We start from the raw sequence: 22,819 nt of genomic DNA on the forward strand, positions 1-22,819 counted from the left end.
TATAGCACATGTAAATAAGTAATGTAAATTGAGAATTTAAAGAAAGTAATGATTGATCAGAGAACCTGGGTTATAATGGATATCATTATACTCTATAAAGAGATAAAAATCTGAGTGACTTAGAAAAATCAGTATTTTTCTTATGGTCATCCCTATATATATAGATAGGTATATGATTATTTCCTTTTTATGTACCACATTCTGCAATGAGAAAGTATAAGCATAGACATTGTTTTATATCTTGTAAAATGTTTCCATGTATATCTCATTTTATTTGGAGAATTACCCTAAGTAATTCTGAGAGGTTGGAGAAAGTATCATGAGCCTCATTTTACTTATGAAAAGCTAAGATACAGAAAGGCTAAATGACTTAGCTGTTTTCTAATAGGAAATAGACTGAAGGCCAGAATTAAAATCAATTATCTTCAGGAACTAAACAATGAGTCTTTTATCCTAACATTCCATCACCAGTATACAGATTCCTGACTCACTGTGACCAGGGATAGAGTCGCATGAATCAGGTTCCTGTGATTCACTGTCTCTGTGTTCTCACCCTCTCTTGAACCAGTCATTTCTGTGTGTGCATTTCCATGTGTACTTGCAGAGACTTGCGGCACATGGACGTGTGCAAAGGGTCTAGGGTCTACATGATCCTACCATGTAGATGCTGTCATTGTTAATTGGTGTTAGTTGGGCTAAACTTTGAAGATGAATCTAGGAAAATTATCATGAAATTAGGGTCTAGCTAGTTTCTATCTAAAGAAGATGAAGTTTAAGAGAACAGACATGGGAGTTCCCATGCGGCGCAGTGGGTTAAGTTTCCAGCATTGTCAAAGGTTCGATCCCTGACGTGGGAACTTCCTCATGCCCTGTGTGGCCTGTCAGACATGCACAAGAACAAGAGAATGAGGCCAAGAAAGAATGCAGTGGTCAAAGCCAGAAGTCAAGTGTGGAAAGAGATGAGCGAGGCAGCTAGAAAACTGAAACTTCTTATTGCAGGCAAGGAAAGCAGGAGTGCCTGGGGGTCAGCAGTGAATCCCACTTACTGAATTTAGTCCTAGAACATGGTAATAAAGCAGAGATGATCAAAAATATTTAATAATTTAAGATTTTAAAATATGATTTTTAACCAATTTGGTAGTGTATTAATGTATTTGCATGCCTGTTGCTAGACTTCATTATACTTAAAATAACATGATGAAATCAGACAATTGACTTTTGACTCAAGAGTATTTGGGATATTTCTGATGCTTTACTGCATCTAATGGCACTTAGAATGTTTCCTGGTGCCACACTTTAATGCTAGGGGTGTACAGCATTAATTTCCAGGTATCTTTCTTTCTAGAAGGAAATAAGTATATGATAGTTTTTCTCATTCACTAAGGGTGTTATTTGGAGGGTTAAAGTTATAAAGAATAAAGGACCAACACATTCCTGAAGACTTCCTACCCATTCATATCTTGAATCATTCCACATCTTCCAAAAGAGAGAGACTCACAAATGTGAAAAAATAATAAAACTAATTTTAAAAATAGCTTTCCTATGAATAAAGGCTAAGTATTTCATTAAAAAAATCAAATTTATTCAAACTGAGTTGATTCTCCCTTACCTGACCTAAGTATTACTGACCCATTTTTATATGGGGGTGGGGAGAGGGGGACAAAACACTAAGGTTAAATTATTTCTCCAGAATTCATTTAGGAAGCAACTAAGGTATAGCTTTCTCATGTACTATCAGTAATGTACAGGATTATATTGTTATATAATTAATATCTAAAATGTAACAGCAAAGGGACATGATTCATTAACTACTAACTTATAAACCAGAGTACTACTAGTCTTCATTGTAGTATCTCTCTCACAAACTTGACATATAATTCAGGGATTTTGCTGGTGGCTCATAATTAAAAAGCATATGCTTATGAAAAAAAATTGCTCTGTAGATGTTTGACCTTTGCTTCCAGATATTTTAACCAAGAGACCAAGGTCTAACTCAGGGTTTTTCAACTTTGACCCTGCCAACATTGTAGATGCGATATGTCTTGGTTATGGGGATCTTCCTTACATTATAGGATATTTAGCAGCACCCTTGGCCTCTGCCCACCAGATGCCGGTAGCAGTTGTAACCATGAAAAAAATGTTTTCAGATATTGCCAAATATCATCTGGAAGCACAAATTGCTCCCTACTTGAGAACCACTCATCTAACTGTTCTTTCTTAATTAAAGAAATAAAGCTCTCTTATCCATCCAGTTCCACTGCCCCCAGTCCTTATGATTAAAAAATATGAAGATAACTAGTGAGAAATTAAGTAAAATGTATTTATTTGTTATTAATGAATAAATACCAGATTATACTCTTGAGCAGTAGAGGAAAGTCAGATGAATTCTAATACTAACTTGATATAATTTTAGCAGCCAGTAATGCATGTTAAAAATGAGATCTACCTAGTAGCAATTGTACAGGCGTAATATCTGTTAGATGTGTATCACATATCAAGGATACACTGTCAGTAAATATGCTATTAAGCAATCTACTGGTACAAAGCAAATTTAGCAGTTATTTTCTGCTTCCAATTATATTCATCGTTTTGGAAGCACGATCCCCAGACTTAATGCACTATGAGTGAAATTGTCAATATACCCGTTGGTATCAGTGTGCATAATGTACTTGGTGTAAAGTATTTGCAGAGATCCACTGCTTGAAATTTTTATGGGTGCATTGATTTTTTTGTGACAGTTTTATGGATTCAGACATACTGAACAGGGAAGATAGAAATTTGTTTGCTTGCCTTTCCTGTTATTTTTTAAGTCATTTTAAAAAAATCATAGGTTCATAGTTAAAGTATGTAACCCACCTCATATTTGTGGGTTCATGCTTAAAGTGGTCAACTTACTAAATATTTATCTAGTGCTTTATGCTTCTTTTCACTGTTTTTCATATGTGATATAGATTATTTAATTTCTAGGGATGATCTTTCTTCATAATGAAAAAGAAACGCTGAGCACACTTTGTTTCTCTCCTTTGCTTTCATGATAATGCCACACTCAATAATACTCTGTAATTTTTTCCTTATGTATCTGATGATTCTAATTATTTCTTAAGAAAAGTTAAAATAGTTACCCATCTACCCTGCACCTATTAGATTAACAAATATTTGTTAATTGATCTAATAGCAGTGTGTTAAATTATATTAAGTTTATTTATTCCTCATTTCAGCGAGTGCCTACTTATTCACAGTGGGTTGATACTGTTGGCTCCATTAAGCCTCCATAGGCGAATTCTTGGAGGGTCACTCTCATTCATGAGCTTATGAGGAAAGATGAGTACAGATAACTCGAATGCAGTGTGGAGTATAAATGCGGTCATAAGAAGGAGCCAAGAAAAAGGATGGGACACTAATGAGAGAAGATCTCTTAGAGAGGTGACATTTTGTACTCTATCTCCATGTCCTCAGCTGCCTGCCAGAAGTCCAACCCAGAGTGGAAGGAACTTCTCTGCCTTCTTCTCTTGGCACTAACACCTATTCTGTCTCTCTTTTTTAAAAAATTTTATTGGAGTATAGTTGACTTACAATGTTGTGTTAGTTTCAGGTATACAGCAAAGTGAATCACCTATACAGACACCTGCTGTCTTTTATCATGCAGTCCTTTCTAAAGCCTGGAATGATTTGCACATCCTAAGCCCCCAGAGGAAACAGTCTGTTAAATATAAATAACATGTAACACTTACAGATTTATAAATTTGTTTCTTAACACTTATCCTGCTTTGGCCAAGGCTCATTTTGAAGATAAGGTCATTAGGTATCTAGTTTTGAACTAGATTGTCTAGTATTAAAGCAGCATTCTGGGTAGGGATAATTCATCACCTTATTACAATGGCTTGGCATGAGAATTCTCCTTTACTCCACAGGCATACCTAATGCACATTTAAGCTACCTACCTGCTAGATGCAAGCTCATGATGCTTACTGGTCAGTCAGTGAATGCTGGAACCTGGACCTGCATTTAATCAGCATTTCCTCATTTCTGAATAGCTAGGCATTCTGTGACTATGCTATATGACTGGTTATTTTCACTTAACAAACAAAAGTTCTATAAATTGAGACTCTTACTTTGACCATCTTTTTGCTTATATACACTGCTTATAGTTCAAAAGAGTTGCCACCTTAAATCAAGGTTTAATCACTTTTAACATTTCTGAAATTGTGGAGTTTTTTTTTTTTTTTTTTTGCTCATTTTTCAGTATGAAAGTGCTAGCTGTGTTGCAGAAAGACTATTTTCTAGCTTATAGAGTCATTACATTTACTCTGAACTATTAACTACATAAAAAAAGGACCCATCCATATCTAGAGGAATGGTTTCCTTTTCAAAGATGCAACATTATGCCCTGATGCTTGGAATTGGCTAATCATACTACGTTAATAAAAAGTGTGAGTGTCTGTGTGTACTTGTGTATTCTAATGTACTTTTCACTTATTTGGAAGTAAAAGAGAAATTAAAAAAAATAAATATGAATAAAAGAGAATGAAGTCATAAGATGTTATATAGACTGTCATAGCAAAATTTCCACATAATTTTGTTTTGGTAGATGTGTTTTATGGGTGTGGCAATTTTGCAGAGATCGTCAGTTATTTCTTTAGGTAAGACAGATCTGAACATTCTCTGAAACTAATTCGGGATAATGATTATGTTAATAATGATTATAATAATGATTATTATATATAATAATGATTATAATAATATATGTATAGTTTATATTATATATAATAATGATTATTGTATTATATATAATAATGATTATAATAATGATTATTTGAACTTTCCCATGGACAAAAGTTGCTAAAGTGTCCAAAGGACCCTAAAGACCCAAATTAGAAACTCTACCTTATATTGACAAGAAAATTTGCCCAGTTCATTTGTGGATTTTGTAAGGGCTTGGGGTAGGGAAGTGGAATATGCATAACTGTATGCCCTCTTTCTGCCTTTATGACATTGTTAGTTCATATGACAGACATTTACCAGGATCTATTTTGCACCACATTATTGTTTGGAGGTACTTTAGTGAATAAGACAAAATCTCTCTTTATTTTATTTATAGGCCATATGTATGTAAAATATAGCATGTTGTAATGTTTCCAAGATGAACATATTAAGGCCTTATTCTGGGCTAAACAGCATTCAGAATACACCTCTATGATATAGCATACTTAGTTACTGTGTTGTGTGGTGAAAATACAAAAAAATGCAAGGATACATGATGGAAGATTTAAAATTCATTTACAGAGATGAATTTCCATTCATTTCAGCAGAAAAGAAAAACACAGTAAACCTACATCAGCTAACTTTATTTATGATCTAGAAGATAGCAAACAATTTATTAATTGATTCATAAATGATTCTAATTCAAGACATTTTCCAAAAAGGAGAGAAATTTAATGCCACCAAAGAATAGAACAGGCAAAGTGAAACTGAATCTGGAGAGAAGCAGCAAAGATCCATGAATTTAGCTTTGACATCCCATTTAGAGAGGTTCTAAATTATTAAGCATATAATTAATTCCAATAATATCTACATAGCAGAAAAACACATATTGAAGATACTAAATGATACTTTAATCAACCTATGTTTATGAAAATAAGTAGGTGGTAGAAGAAAAGAAAGACCTGCACAACATGAGAATTAAATTCTCATGTTTACTAAAATATACAGTTCACCCCAAAGTAGTGGGATAATGAGAAGATTTTTGTACTTAGGTGAGGTATTTTTAAAAGATTTGGCTTTTTTCTTTTTTTAAGAGAGATGGGTTGGCTTCTTTACCTTTATGGTGGTCAGCCTGTGGCTCATGCATCAACTTCCTGTCCGTGCATGGCTGTTTTGACTTGAGAAAAAACCTGGTTGGAGTCAATTTGGAAAATACAGAAGAACATGGCATTTTAATTGTTCTGCTGTCATGCTCCTGGCTCCTTCTGTCCATCCTTCATGCCCCAGAGTGCTGAGCAGCTGGCTCTGCAGCTGTGAACAGGGTCCTGGACGATCTCCCTGTAGGGCAGACATAAATCTTGCCAAAGGGATACAGAGAGAAGATTTTTTTGCATGATTTTTCCATTGCCAGATTCTTGCTGAAATTGAAGGTGAAAACCACACTCACATGAAGTATTTACCCCTTCTCCACTAATCCACATTCTTTACATCTTTCAAGTTTCAGAAAGAGACCCTTTTAGATTTCCAAAATAAGTTGTTCTTCAAATAGACATTTTTTCCCTTCACCTTTCTTGGAATGGGAACTTCAAAATTAGTGTTGTATTCATCTGCAATAAAAGATTGAATTTATTCTAATGTGACAGAAATGCTGATAGCAAGCAGTCTTGCCAGCAGACACCATGCTGCCCTCAGCAGGTGGACCCAAACTTAGGCAAGATGATACCAGTTTTGATTTTCATAATACAATACCTATTTACTTACCCTCAGACCTGCACATACACTTCCCATTCCTAGGAGTGGGTATTCCAAACTTGTAAGGATCAGAAGCGATCTCTGAAAATCAGGCTGATTCCTACAGTGGTGGGGCATGATGTGAATCTACCATCACATAAGACTTTAGCAAATACTAATGAAAGAATAAATGCAATTCAAACTGAGTAAATATATCACATTATCAATCATCGAATTCTCAAAGTTGCTTAAACAGATGGAATTCTGTGTGAATGAGCTTTTTCTAGACAAGAAGAAAATAATCCAGTGGGAAGTCAATACTCATTTAACTTGACTTGCCTGTGTTACTCATTCTGATTGTTTATTGCCAAACTGGGTATAATATAATGATATCTATCTATTGGATGGCAATTAGATCTTAAAAGAGAAATAGTGAAAATATTCAGGACTCTAAGAAATGGCATCATCATGCTTTGTCCTGCACATAATTATTTCTCTTGATTGGTCTTGTTGAGTCCAATTGTGTGGAGGATGACTTGCAGATACAGGTAGGGCTAAGGCTCTAATGGTGTTATTCTATTTTGCCAGGTGCGTTGTAGAAGATAAGAACTCAAAGGTGGCCTGGTTAAACCGTTCTGGCATCATTTTTGCTGGGCATGACAAGTGGTCTTTGGACCCCCGGGTTGAGCTGGAAAAACGCCATTCTCTGGAATACAGCCTCCGAATCCAGAAGGTTGATGTCTATGATGAGGGTTCCTACACTTGCTCGGTGCAGACACAGCATGAGCCCAAGACCTCCCAAGTTTACTTGATCGTGCAAGGTAAGAAAAAAGTGAGAATGGAGACGTGAGGTTGGGGGGACAGAAAATAATCATGATGTACAAAATTCTCAATTCATCCTTTCTGAAATCAAAGAACACTTCTAAGATCACTTCCAAATTCATTGTGGCACTTAAGCATCTATTTTCTCTCTAAAAGGATAAGCCTAACATGAGAGAATTAAGGGGAATGTAGAAAGAGAAGTCTTGTCACTGTGAGCCAATACCCTTGGTGAGAATATTTTCTCCTTCCCTGAGTGTGGAAACACATAGAAAAGGCCACAGCTGTTTTCACAGGGACAGAAGAATACACAGAATGCTCAGAATCCTGAGAAGTCCGCTTTATCATGGTGTTAAGTACTGGATGCTTTGCTGAAGACTTGAATTTTATCTCTCCTCAATCTAAAGAATGTCACTAATTATTTGTTTTTATGATAGTAAATGTTATTTGGAAAAATAAAAATTTCCAGAGGGAGGCCTTGACATCCTCTCAGCTAGCTTTCTTTGTGGTTTGTATCTCTATTTAATGACAAGTTATTTGTGAGCAAATCCAGTGACGAGAGGATCTGCAAAGTCATTGGGGATGATCTGCATCTAGATTGGGGTTTCCAAGGGCACATCTGAGTCATGGTTTTACAGGATGAAAACTTTAAATGGCATACACAAGCCCCTAAACTATAGCTCTCTTGGGTCTCTTTCCCTGTAATTGCAGAATGAGAACAAAGCTGATCAGCTGCATGATTTTATTGCAAGCTAAGTCAAGCTACTAGCAGTTTCAAGCCATCTATCAGGAAGGATCTAAGCACTAACAAATATCAGGGCTGTGTTCATGTGTTCTTGATTTACAATTTTATGTAAATTTAATGCAAATTAGGCATGGCCCTAGGGCTCCTGTCAAGATGCCAGTGCAGTCAGTTGTATGGCAAAGTTTGACTGTAGCTTCTATTAATGTGTTATGGAATTGATTATTGCAGCATTTAAATTATTGCTCTCCCAAGTCCTCTGATTAATAGATTGAAACCAGAGTAAAACACATCAGAGACTGCCTGGTGGAGGGGTGGTTTAGTCATGTGACTTCTATCTTGGTCCATTTGCAATGGCTGGGAGTTTCATTTTATTGCTTGTAAAAGGCATATCTACTGACTTGCAAAGTTCCTATCATAGCCAAAGCATAGGTTGCTGTCCTAATAGTTCAATGGAGAACACTTGAGCTCCATAATAAGACACACCAGGGTTTGGATCTCAGGCAGCCCATTTAAATGTATAAACATAACTGCAGATACATAAAGACATAAATGGATTGACTTACCAGCTCCCTCGAAACACAAGCGCATACACACACATCCGCACACACTTCAAAACAAAAGAAGTTCTACCTCATTTAATGTCAGAGGGAGGGAGATAACTAGTTTACTTAAGGCACCTTAAAAGAGATGTTATCTAATGACCAGCTCCACACATTATGAGATTCGTACACAATTTTAATATCTTCACAGCCTTTAAAATTATTGGAAAGCCGCTAGAGACCGCAACTAGAAAATGTGTATTGTCCTATGTGGAATAAAATTGGGCAATCTGAGTATTACATTTCTTAGTTTCCAGATGAGAAAACAGAGGTTAAATTAAATTGAGGTTCCTTGCTAAAGGTCACATAGAGAGTTTAGCGAGTAGTTTGGAGCCAAGCAGACCGGGAATCAACTTTGAAGCACTTTCTATTGGAATGGAAATCTTTTACTTATGACTTTAAGAACTACCAGATTTATATTTGTCTGAGCTCTTAGTGCCAAATGACCAAAGCCTTTCCCCCCTTTTTTCTTATTCATCTATGTACTTTTTAGCTACAAACATAACCATCTTGAGAGAGTTAAAGCTAGAACTAGGTTAAATCATACTGTGTACACAGCCAGCCCATGTCAGCTCAACTGAAAATAACACAGTATTAACTTAATATTAAGTTATTAAATTTAACTTACCATTAAGGAATGGAGAAGAACATACTAAGTGCTAAGCATTTGTTTAGTATCTTGTTTAATTCTAATATTATTTTAAGTAGGTGTTAACAACTTTATTATAACTATGAAAAAATGTGAAGTTCAGAAATAATAAGGAGCCTGCCCAAGGCTGCCTGTTGGCTGAGGACAGGGTTTCAAACCCACGTCTATTTGATTAAAAATATTACTGTATTTTCTTTTTAACCATATTGCTTTAAAAGAAAAAAAAGAGCAACAAAGCCTGTACTTGCAAGGATGATGATGAAAGGTCCCCTCCTTGAGCCTGAGTTACTAAAGGGGATTTTTTTGGACAATTATATGGATGTTGGCATTTGATATCCGGCACCAGATGGCTGATTCATTTCCCCTTAGGATGTTCAACTTTGTGATTATGTCAGTGATTCCATCCCTTCATGCTGTTTGTTCATGCTGCTGCCTACTCCATACCTCAACTCTACACGTTTTCACCACATCAAAGATGCTGCTTCTAGGTATGGCTGGCATCCTTCTCTCCTCAGATCCCACAGCACCTTCCTTCAGACTACAAGGGTCTTTGAAATTTTTCAAGTTCTGCCTTTCTCACTCTCAGTGGTTTCTGCAAATCCCACTTAACTGATCCTTAAATAAGTACTGTATTCTTTTCCTTTGCCCAATGGTGAGGCACCTTTGTGCCAAAGATACAGGACATCACTAAAGAATAGTAGTCATGAACGTGAGCTTTGCAGTCACACTGCCTACTTCAAATCTGTTATTCTTCTTGCTACTTAAATAAAGTTGGGGGTAAACCACTTAATTTCTCTAAGGCTGTTTTGTAATATGTAAAATAGAGATAAAATTAAATATTTAAGCCCTTTTTAATGAATCATAAGGATTAAACTAGATGATCTAGGTGGGCCCCTAGCCTGGTGTCTGTGGATCATGTGTTCTCACCCAGTACAGTGATGATGATAGTGATGGTGATGTCCACAATGATGACACCCACTGTGACAACAGCCGCACTGCTGCTGCTGCTCTGTCTCTCATGAGGCTCAGTCTTCCCCAGGGTCCTGCCCAGAGTCCAACAACTCTTTGAGTCTTTCCTCTCTTTGTCTGTTAACCTTGTGGTAGGCTCTTTCAGGCTGTTGTTTGGGTCCCTCCAGTCCACTGTCTTCAGTTGTCCTTTTCCCTAGCATCCAGTCTTTAGCTTTACTTCTTTAGGATTCTAATGAGTCTTAGACCAGTACCACTTTAAGTTTTTAGCTACATTCATTAAGCATGTCTGAGGATGACATGCAACATACAGCAGCAACACATAGAGAGTTTGTTAAGTTCAATTTTAGATCGGTGGTGCTCCTGCACCTCAGAATTTCTGATTAAATAGTTCTGGGGGTGGAGCCTGATTATTTGCACTTCCAACACATGCTCAGTTGATACTGATGCTGGTACAGGGACCATACTTTGAGAACCACTACTTTAAAAGAAGTTTATACCTTAAGAACAGCTGGGGGAATAATCCTGCATAATTTCCTTCACTTTTAGATAGTGTTACATCCCTGAATATTCCTAAAACTAATCTTGGGATCAAACAGAAAGGGTGGATTGACAGATACCTCAACTTTTAAGATAACATCTTAGGCGCTCTAAGGTTTTTAACCTAGCCAAGTCCTGCGGAAAGAAAACCTCCTCTCCCCAAACTGTCCACTTTCAGGTACCAAAGCTGAAAAAATAAATGGTTGAGACATAAAAACTGCTCTAGACTTCAAAAATCTCAGCTTTATAAATGTTTAAGTGTTTCTCCCCCTCACATTTCTCCTGCGTCCCATTTTTCACCTGGAACCTTACTCTCCTTTTATATATTCTGACCATGTTAGTAACTTTTCAACATCTCCAACTTTTTTGTTTTGGTGGTTATTTTTCAGAGAGAAAGTAAGTTTTGTGTTTTTTTTTATCAGTTCATGAGGGTCATTATACACAAAATAACCTGTGTTGACATAAATGTGCTGCATGGTTCACTAAACTCAATCTTTAGCTAAATGATATCTCCACACATTTCTTTGTGAGGTACACAGGTGAAAATTTTGCATCAGCAAAAACACAAATTAGTGATGATTTTGGGGATCACTTGTGATTAGTGATATTATATTTGAATAGCCAAAGCTATATAAACATTTGAGTTACCCATTAAGTGATAGAACCCATTTCTAAAGCCAGATAATTTGGTTCGTACACTACCTCCTTCACAGATTCCAAGTTCAAAGATTAAGAAAACATCACCCATGGAGTTCCTATTGTGGCTCAGCAGGTTAAGAACTCGACATAGTGTCCGTGAGGTTGTAGGTTCAATCCTGGGCCTTGGTGAGTCAAGGATCTGGTGTTACCACAAGCTGTAGTGTAGGCCTGCAGTTGCAGCTCTGATTCAACCCCTAGCACAGGGAACTTCCATATGCTTCAGGTGCGGCCCTAAAAAAAGAAAAAAAGAAGAAAGAAAACATCACCCTTAACTTCAATAAAATAAACAGATTCCTCTGTCATCATTCCTGTTATTGCCATTTCTTCTCTAAAGGTTACCTTCCTATGATTGCCTATTTTTTTCTGATTGTGCCTCAGGTGGAGGTGCTTGTGTTAAGGCAGTATTTATCTGATTGTTGCAAAACCTGAAAAAAAAAAAAATCAGCAGTTTGGTTTATTGTGCTTTTCAAAATGCAGATTCCTGAGAACCACTCCCAGAAAAATTGAATCATAGGTTTTGGGAATGTGGCCAAAATTTGCAAATACTTTATGCTCTGCAGGTGATTCATGTACGTGGAAAAAACCAGGAACTACTGTTTTAGAAATCTAAGCAATCAATGAGAGGGATTTGCTGCAGCCTGCCTGCTCATTTTCCTGCATGGCATGGAATCAAATTATATCTAAAACTCTGTGAAGCAGGTACTAGAGGCTTGCAATAGAAATATTAAATGTAAAATAAAATAAACCAGTGTACTCATCGAAAACAGAGATTAATCTCATCTTCTTGAGCTCTGGTAATAGTGGCTTTCAAAAACAAGATTTTTTTAAACTGTAACATTGAAAATCTCCACCTGGATGTGAATACAAAGGACATATGACAAATGATATTTTTTGTGATATTTTTAAAAATGTGAACCTTGTTTTTAAATATCTCATTCACCATACCTTATTATATTTATATTATTTTCAATTTATTTATTACATTATTCTTTAGTTTGGTACCTGTACTAGAGTGGTCATTTCCATGTTGAGTGTTTTGCTTTCCTTTTATGCTGTTCTAATTTGGTTAACATTGTTTATGAAATGGCCTACTCTGCAAATTGGAGATAATTTTTAAAACCGTTTTTGAATTTTTGAAATGTATTTATAAGTTAATATCTAAATTTCACCGTAATATTAAATAGAATCCTAGAATTTTTTCTCACCAAAAAAATTTTTCCTCACCCTGGCATTGCTCATGGTTCAGGTATCTGGTGCGTGAACTGTGGTGTAGATTGCAAATGCAGCTTGGGTCCCACGTTGCTGTGGCTCTGGTGTAGGGCTGCAGCTATAGCTCCAATTCGACCCCTACCCCCTAGCCTGGGAACTTCCATGTGATGCAAACGCAGCCCTAAAAAGCTATAAATAAATAAATAAATAAAGTAAGTAAGTAAGTAAGCCCTGTAGTGTTGGGTTGAAATTGGAGTTATTAGTGTTTTAATAGATGATAGATACCTAGATAGAAAGAAACCTATATGTAAATGTATCTGTTTATTTCCGAGCTTTGCCTATTGAAAAGACCTTGGAGCACTTACACCCTAGTAGCAATAAGCATATCATCCAGATGTTGATTTTAAGGTATCACTCTCCACAAAAAGGAAAAAGGGCTACTAGAAGAGATAGGTGATTCCTAGCTGCTGTGAGGGAGGAACGCTCTGAGTTTGGAGCATCCTTTGTGCCAGAAATTAAAGAAGTCCTCAGAGAAAAATGAGTTACGTCCTAAGTACCCAGAAGCTAACTTGAAATGGACTTTCAATGACCAATCCTGGGACAATTTAGGTATTGAAATAAACAATAGCAATATTATAATAGTGGTATAAATTAAACAATAATTATTAAATAAAGAGAAAATAAAACTATGCCTTATAATAGAATTCTAACTAATAAATGTAGAAGGAATGATAATAAATGTAGAAGGAATTTGGCACTGATTGCAGAAATCATTCATTCAGGCAAAAAACATCAATGGATTCAAAAACTAGTAAGTGAAAGTAAATAGGAACTGAGCTTTTTACATAATCTCAAAGTAGTTCCCCACAAAGTATTCATCAATTACAAAGGGGAAAAAAAGAGAATGAAAGAGACAAAAAAGTAAATAAATGGGAGAAATTGACATCCTGTGCTAAAGGATAGGATATGGTGAGCAGAATGTAGAATCTCTTCTGTAATATTTCTATTAAAACCAGAGTCTACGTATAAGAAGATATCGGGCACTTTGAGATGGAAGAGCATTCTATAGATAGATTGGCCTGTTATTTTCATAAATGTCAAGGTCATGAAAGTCGGAAGAGACAGAGAAACTATGCTAGTTTATCATAATACAATACTAGATGGGATCTTGCACTGGATCATTTTACTAGAAATGCTCTATTGGGGCAATTGGCAACTTGAATGTAGTCTCTGGGCAGAGTATATAGTAGTGCTTTGTATTATTCCTGTAATTTTTCTGCACATTTGAGATTATTTTAAAAGAAAACAAAAACAATGTTATTTAAGGTGAATAACAGGATTAAATATTAGCAAATAAAATACAATTTATATTTATATTAAATTTGTATAACCAAGCAGGATTTTTCAAAGCATAATCCATTATAATGAAATATATGAGACTGACATGCTGCCTACTGTGTTAAGAAGGCACTGACAGTAAAGAAATATATGAATAAAATATATACAAACTCCAAGAGAAAAATCATGAGATAATCCCAATAACCTACGAAAATACATATGATATAATTCAACCAACCTCTATTCTTCCTGGGTTTTTTTGTTTTTTCTTTTTAGGCCTGTATCTGTGGCATATGGAAGTTCCCAGGCTAGGGGTCAAATCGGAGCTGCAGCTGCTGGCCTATGCCACAGCCACAGCAATGCTAGATCCAAATTGCATCTTTGACCTATGCTGCAGCTCACAGCAATACTGGGTCCTTAACCCACTGAGCAAGGCCAGGGATTGAACCTGCATAGTCATGTATACTAGTCAGGTTCTTAACCCACTGAGCCACAATGGGAACTCCCTAACCTCTATTCTTTATTTTATTAAATACTCACATATTTAGTGAACTGAATATAGAGAATGTCTTTTTTAACATGAAAAAGATGGATAGCATCAACAGTAATTAATTCAAGAATAAGGCAGGGATACCAACAATCATTATTGTAGAATTTCTAATTAATGCAATAGGAGAAGAAAATGAAAACATTTAGTTGTGGGAAAAGAGGAAAGAAACTATATTTCCAGCTACAGTGATTACTAAAGAAAAAAAACTCATAAATTGATGACCAAAAATATTAGCACTAATAATAGTTTAAGTTGTCCAGTTACCTGAAAAAAAAGTGTAAAGTTAATAGTTTTTATATTTGATTATAATAAATACTTTTAAAATATACTATAAAATGCCTATTCACAAAGCTTTAATAATATAAAAGCATTTGAGAATAAATTAAATAAACAATGTGGAGAACCTAAATTCAGAAGTTTATATAACTTTACCTGGCAGGAAAAAGGTTTTTTACTTGTTTTTTGTCTGTTTTTTTTGTTGTTGTTGTTGTTGCTCTAATGGAAAGGAAATATTTCATCCTTGAATGGCGATACAAATAATGCAAAGATGATAATTTTTCCCAAAATAAATATAATTTCTTATATTTCTAAAAATTACTTTGGGGATTTTTGATTGAAATTATACTAAATTTATCAAATTAATTATAAAGAATAGGTGGGCATAAATAGCCAATACACTTTTAAAAATTGTTTTATTGGGGCAGTAAGGCTTCTACTGTACTTCTAAATATTAACATATTTTGTAAAGTAAAAACTATCAAAACAATGTATTTTTTATATAAGAATGATTAAATCTGTGGATATAAGTGAAATGCATAAAACACTACCACATAAACCACATATAAGTTCCAGGTTTATTTAAAACCATGGAGAAATCAGAGTTCCCATCATGGCTCAGCAGAAACAAATCCAACTAGGAAACATGAGGTTGTGGTTCTATCCCTGGCCTCACTCAGTGGGTTAGGGATCCAGTGTTGCCGTGAGCTGTGGTGTAGGTCTCAGACACAGCTCGGATTTGATGTTGCTGTGTCTGTGGCATAGGCTGGCAGCTGTAGCTCTGACTGGACCCCTAGCCTAGGAACCTCCATATGCTACAGGTGAGGCCCTAAAAAGAAAAAAAAAAACAACAAACAAACAAACAAACAAAAACTTGGGGAAAGTATGATTATTCAACAGATGGTTTTGAATTGAAGAAAAAGTAAAACATATATTTACTGAACAACCAGTCATGAAAGTTAATACCAGATCCCTTAAAGATTTAAAAGCAGAGAATAAAGGAGAAGAAAAGCTGACACTTTCATATCTTCCTGTTGAGAGTGTAAATTAGTGGAAACTTGGCACAAGATAATGTAGGGACCTCTATCAAGTAAAGAAAAACCCTAATAGAACCATCAACAAATATATAACCAAACAGAGTGAGGAGAGCATTTTCAGCATAAAAGCAAGTAAAACAGCATAAAGAAAAAAATGAATAAATTTGACTACACATATAAAAATTTCTAATTAAGAGGAGGGATAAAGTGATCTAAAAACAAAATATGTTTAGATCAATAAAGATGAAAAAATTAGTACAGAAACTGACTAAAACCGGTCAAAGAACATAAATTGCCAATTTATAAAAGGATCCTTGAAAATAGCAAACATCTGGAAAACTATAAAACCTCACTAATAATCAAGGAAATGCAAAGTAAGACAGCAATAAATTATTATTTTTATCCATACTACTTAAAAAGAGTTAACAGAATATGGCTAGCCAGAATTGTCAAGTCGGTGGGAAAACTGCCACTTTTATATTTCCCTGTTGAGAGTGTAAATTAGTAGAAACTTTGCTTGGTAATGTAGGGATATCTATCAAAGTTTTTAAACTATATTTGTATCCTTTGACCTAGTATTTCCACTTCTGTGGATGTGTGGAAAGAAAATCCTCTGAAATGCAACATGGATTTTTATACAGAGTGTTCATCATAGAATTATTTTTAAGTAAATTATGGAAAACATCTGAAATATTCAGAGTAGGAAATGAGGAAGTAAAATTGGGGTCATTTCGTAAGAAGAAACACTATTATGATGGACTTTAGGATGACTGTCCAACATTTGAAAGTCTTCCCTGTGTTTAGGAATTTCCCTCCTTTCAGTATTGTTGGGATGCAGACATTACTATCCAATGTAAAAGCTAAAATAAAATCCAGATACCCTCAAAACCAGGGCTTGAACATGAGATCCAGGCCTTGAAACTCCACTGCACCTACCCAGACTCAGAACTATCAATAGACATTATTTATACAAGAAACTGAAGAACGAAGAGAATCTATTCGGGCAATTGGTGGCATCCATAGTGAGTTTATATAGGAATGGCTGTTATCAGTGATGTTTCACAAAGGTCTGGCTCTAGCACCGTGTCAGCTATGGTGGAAGCTATGTCATCTCATGTTCAGATTCACCAGCAGTCATGCACTTCTCATAAGACTTTTTGGGCATAATTCTGGTTTTACACACTTCTCAGTTGCAACGAGAGGCACAAGAGAGCTAGAGATGTTTTCTGTTTCTTCCAACTAAAAAGTGATTTATGCATCTAAGCAGCCATTAATGATCATGATTTATAAAACATTTTATTATATAATAAACATATTTGCAATATATGGTTAATTAAAGTGAAAGGTTACAAAACAGAATAATCTATAACCTTGATTTTGTCAACTATAATAAATATACAACTTACACTGTGCGCATGCATAAATCCATTGGAAAAGAATAAAGAATGAAATGTGCCAAATTAGTTTTATATTAATTTTTCAAATATTGTATTTACAGGTAAAATTATATTACTTTTCAAATAGTATTTGTGCATACATGTATTATATCTGGAAAATATTTTTTAAATGTAATATTTTAAAATTATTAAAGTAATAAACTCATGATCATGGAAAGGACAGGTTTTCATAATATTTTTCAGAGAGCAAAATTTCTTTTTGGTGACTGCTACTTCCATTTTATTTTCCTTTTTATCTACTTATTTTTCTTCCTTCAACCCTTCATTGTTCTCTCACCAATTTATTCTTCTGTCTTTTCTCTCTGGTGATACATTAATTCCAAAATGATAAGGTCTGGAGTTCCTGTTGTGGCTCAGTGGGTTAAGAACCTGACATAGCATCTGTGAGGATGCAGATTTGATCCCTGGCCTTGCTCGGTGGGTTAAAGATCCTGCATTGCCACACGCTGTGGTGTGGGTTGAAAATAAGGCTCAGATGCTGTGTTGATATATCTGTGGTATAGGCCAGCAGCTGCAGCTCCAATTTAAACCCTAGTCCTGGAAATTTCATATGCTGCAGGTGTGGCCCTAAAAAGAAAAGAATAAAATTATAAGGCCTTAATTTCTTACATCCTGTAAAGATATATTCTTTCTAAAAGAGATATAAAGATAATGCTATACACACACACACACATCAATTACAAAGTCTTGAGGAGGAGGAACAAAAAGATATTTTGTATGAGGTGATCTCTTCAGATGAAGTAAAATTGTAGAATAAACAATTTCCTGCATAAAATTTCCAAGTCCCATCCTGATTTCAAAACAAGCAAACAAAATGCAGAACCAAACAAGACCCCTTCTATCTGGATTTCTTAAAAGCTGCTTTAACCGTGTACTTGGCTTCATCTGCCCGCTTGCCCAAGCTGAAGCCCATAATCTGACAACTCATTAGCCTTTTTACTGGCACCCTAAACTCGTATATTTGCTCTTGTCTTGACCTCTCTCATCCCTACCAATGAGTAACCTCTATTTTCCTTTTCTCCCTCTCATCTAAAAGTATCTAGGGAATGAGATATTGTAACATGTAATTGAGCCCTATAAAGGCATGCTAATCTCAGCTGATTCCTCATGCTTTCTGGAAATCTCTCCATACTCCACTTGCTGATTTTCAACTCAGTTGCTTAAAATAGCTTTTCCTTTTCTTTTCCTTTTCCTTATTTTGTATTTACTACCTCCCAATGCCCCTCCCTTTTTAAAGAGCCAATTTTCTCATGTCATTCTCTTTGACTTCTATTTAGGTCACATTACTAAGGATTCCCTTTTTTCTTGCAGTCTCTTTTCTCCTTATTTCCCAAAATAATGCCCTATTCTAATGTTCTCTCTCTCAGACTGTGTTAACTTGAAATCCTCTAGTTGTATGATCTTAATATTGCTGCATGTTTCATCAGACCTATCCTTGCTTCTTCTTCCTTTCCAGATTGTGTCCATTGCTGACCTCATCTTTAATGCAAGATCCATATAATTTGATTCTAAATCTTCATTGCCAGCACTGCTCTTTTTTTGGGGGGGGCGGGAAGAGGGAAATCTTGTTGTAGAAATACTTTCTATCTTCACATTTTTTGTGATCAAGTCAAAATTAATCTTTACCTCCAAAGCATCTCTTCTTTTACTTCTGATTTCCTCATTTCTGATGTTGACAAATTGATCTTCTTGAAAGCAAGATTATTTCTAACATCTCCATCCCCATCTATCTCTTCCATTCAATCAGTCACATATTTTGTGAATCATGCTTTCTTACCTTCTCTAATTTAGGCCCTCATTACCTCTTTCCTACATGTCTCTTTCAAGACAAGTTGTACCTCTTGCTCCTACCTTTCTATATTCTAAATTGCCCTGAATATGACTTCTAGATATTTGTGAAGTATAGCTCTGATATTAACACTCTTTGTCTCAAAAAAACTTTCACATTCTCACAGTTGCACACAGCCCTGAATGATATCACCCCAACATATTGTTCAAAACTAATTTCTCCCTCTGCACATACTCTGTCCCTGAATAGTCAAACTCTTCCTGCAAATTGTGAAAGTAGAGTTAGCCAGGCAGGAAAAGTGAGGTGCGGAGGATTCCAGGCAGAATTAGGGCATGTGGCTGCTGAGTGGGACCACAGTGAATAAGGAGGATGAGAAACAAGAGGAGGCAGCAAAGTCTATGGAGCCTTGCAGGTATGCTAGGGGTTTTGTTTTACTTGTTTTTGGGTTTTTCAGGGGGGTGAGTTGGGGGAGAGATGTATGGGCATTCCAAGTATGACAGAAATCAACTGAAGATTTTAATCTAGGGTATAAATGGTTCCCAATGAGATTTTTAAAAATCACCCTGCACACTCTGGGGAGATTGTTTTCTCTAGCATGGCTCATTTGATCTTACCATTCACATGTAAGCTCTCTCTAATACTAGAAGCACTTTATTTCTCTCTGAACACATATCACATTCCATTTTATAACATGACTGTTTGGATATACATCTTATCTCCTCTACAGTTACTTGCTCCCAGCATGCATAGACTGTGCTTTGTTTCTCCTTGAAATCACACAGAACTTCAGAAAATATGTTTCAGAAATTAGTGGATAATGGATTAATGGTCTTACTTTCTAACAGAATCCTCCAGGTTCGCAGAGGAGCAGCATCTCCATTCACAGTGGATGACGAAATCATATAAAAAATATTGACAATTGATGAAAATCCTAGTCTTTATTCATTGAGATTCTTCATCACCTTACCTTTGTATGGAAGGAGCAAACCTTAGTAATTATCTGTACCCTGCTCCCTCTCTTTGAAACAGCAATGAATCCCATCAGGTTCTTTGCAAGGGTATTATGAACATCACCCAACTAATAATTATTAAGTACTTTAAGTTTTCCAAAGAAAAATATCAGCTTCTCTCCTAGTATTTGCTTTGATGAAAAAAAAATATTAAATCTTAAAGAAAACTTACTGTTTTCTATCAAGTAGCCAGTTAGAAGAACTGTTACCAGACCTACCAGTTGACAAAAATGGGAGCATTTCAGATGGTTCCAGGCAGAAGAAGAGTGATAGATATAACTTTCCTGAATGCTGATTGGTTGCTGAGCAAATAATGATTTATGGCACGTTTTAAATTATGCTTCTAGATGAAGTGGTTTATGAAAGGGGAAATGAGATTGTTCTTTAATATCCTGAAGCATCTGAAAACCTATGCAACTTTCATTGATCTGCTCTCTGCTGGATAATACTGCTATTTAAAATCGATGACATATTTACTTCTCTCAGAATGCCTCTATGGTTGTAAACCATGCCTCTTCATTGTTTGTTGAGAAATGAATTTCTTCTTCATTTTCCCATTAAACTAGAGTTTCCATAGACTTTAGGGGTGCCACAGGTTTGTCAATATTCACTATATATTTTCATCCTCCTCCCCATTCCACTTTTATTGCATAATTACTGTGATAACTTGTGGATCTAGAGTTTTCTAAGACTGTAGTCTGCAGTAGTCTCTGAAAAAGAAAAAAAAAAAAAAAGAACAAACTGCTGAACTCCGTGCATTGCTCATCACCCAAATCCCAGCAGAATCCTTCCTAATAGTTCTTTAATAAAGAGAAACAAAACATTAGCTTGAGATTTTAATATTGTTTTCTTTGGTGGGGGATGGGGGAGTATAGATTTTTCTTTTTTAATGGCAAGATACAGGAGAGGATGTGTCCAGAGAACAATCAATTCCCTGTGTTTGACTCAGATCAAATTTTAAAGCAACTTATTTCATTACTTTATTTATTTATTTATTTTATTTTTTATTTTTTTCATTTTTTATTACTCAAATAAATTTATCACATCTATAGTTGTATAATGACCATCACAATCTGATTTCACAGGATTTCCATCCCACAACCGAAGCACATCCCCCCACCCCACAAACTGTCTCCTCTAGAGACCATAAGTTTTTCAATGTCTGTGAGTCAGCATCTGTTCTGCAAGGAAGTTCCCTCTGTCCTTTTCTCAGATTCCACATGTCAGTGAAACCATTTGATGTTGGTGTCTCATTGTATGGCTGACTTCACTTAGCATGATAGTTTCTAGGTCCATCCATGTTGCTAAAAATGCTGGTATTTCGTTCTTTTTAGTGGCTGAGTAATATTCCATTGTGTATCTGTACCACATCTTCTGGATCCACTCCTCTGTCGATGGACATTTAGGTCGTTTCCATGTCCTGGCTATTGTAAATAGTGCTGCAATGAACATTGGAGTACATGTGTCTTTTTGAGTCCTGGTTTTCTCTGGATAGATGCCCAGGAGTGGGATTGCTGGATCAAATGGTAGTTCTATTTTTAGTTTTCTGAGGAATCTCCATACTGCTTTCCACAGTGGTTGCACCAATTTTACAATCCCACCCACAGTGTACTAGGGTTCCTTTTTCTCCACACCCTCTCCAGCACTTACTGTTTGTAGACTTTTGGATGATGGCCATTCTGGCTGGTGTAAGGTGGTATCTCATGATTTCCATTTCTCTAGTAATGAGTGATGTTGAACATCTTTTCATGTGTTTCTTGGCCACCTGTGTGTCTTCTTTGGAGAATTGTCTGTTTAGATCTTCTGCCCATTTTTGGATGGGGTTGTTTGTTTTTTTGGTATGGAGCTGCAGAAGTTGTTTATAAATTTTGGAGATGAATCCCTTGTCAGTCGATTCATTTGCAAAGATTTTCTCCCATTCTGTGGGTTGTCTTTTCATTTTGTTTAGGGTTTCCTTTGCTGTGCAGAAACTTTGAAGTTTGATTAGGTGCCATTTGTTTATTTTTCTTTTTATTGTCAATACTCTTATAGGTGTATCTGAGAAGATGTTGCTGTCATTTATGTCAGAGAGTGTTTGGCCTATGTTTTCCTCTAGGAGTTTGATAGTGTCTGGCCTTATATCTAGGTCTTTAATCCATTTCGAGTTTATTTTTGTGTATGGTGTTAGGGAGTGTTCTAATTTCATTCTTTTACCTGTGGCTGTCCAGTTTTCCAAGCACCACTTATTGAATAAGCTGTCCTTCCTCCATTGTATAGTCTTGCTTCCTTTGTCATAGATTAGTTGGCTGTAAGTGCATGGGTTTAATTCTGGGCTTTCTATCCTGTTCCACTGATCTATATTTCTGTCTTTGTGCCAGTACCATGCAGTTTTGACGACTGTTGCTTTATAGTATAGTCTGAAGTCCGGGAGCCTGATTCCTCCAGCTCCATTTTTCTTTTTCAGGATGTCTTTGGCTATTCTGGGTCTTTTGTACTTCCAAACAAACTTTAACATATTTTGTTTGAGTAGTGTGAAAAATGTCCTTGGTAATTGGATAGGGATTGCATTGAATCTGTAGATTGCTTTAGGTAGTATAGTCATTTTGATAATATTAACTCTTCCAATCCACGAGCATGGTATATCTTTCCATCTCTTTGTGTTATCTTTGATTTCTTTCATCAGTGGCTTGTAGTTTTCAGAGTACAGGTCTTTTGTTTCTTTAGG

General features: G+C 35.8%; 1 protein-coding gene across 4 annotated transcripts in view; it reads left to right on the forward strand.

Moving 5' to 3' along the window:
- Positions 1-22,819, forward strand: part of LSAMP (limbic system associated membrane protein) — a 626,714-nt gene that overhangs the window by 332,506 nt on the left and 271,389 nt on the right. For all 4 annotated transcript variants that reach the window (XM_021068414.2, XM_021068415.2, XM_021068416.2 and 1 more), the window contains 1 exon segment: positions 7,021-7,253. In XM_021068414.2, coding sequence (XP_020924073.1) covers positions 7,021-7,253 — 233 coding nt within the window.

This window comes from Sus scrofa, chromosome 13 (genome assembly GCF_054392235.1).
Source record: "Sus scrofa isolate SSC_HxYL_T2T_F1_AM1 chromosome 13, Sscrofa_HxYL_maternal_Yorkshire_Landrace_v2.0, whole genome shotgun sequence".
NCBI lineage: Eukaryota > Metazoa > Chordata > Mammalia > Artiodactyla > Suidae > Sus > Sus scrofa.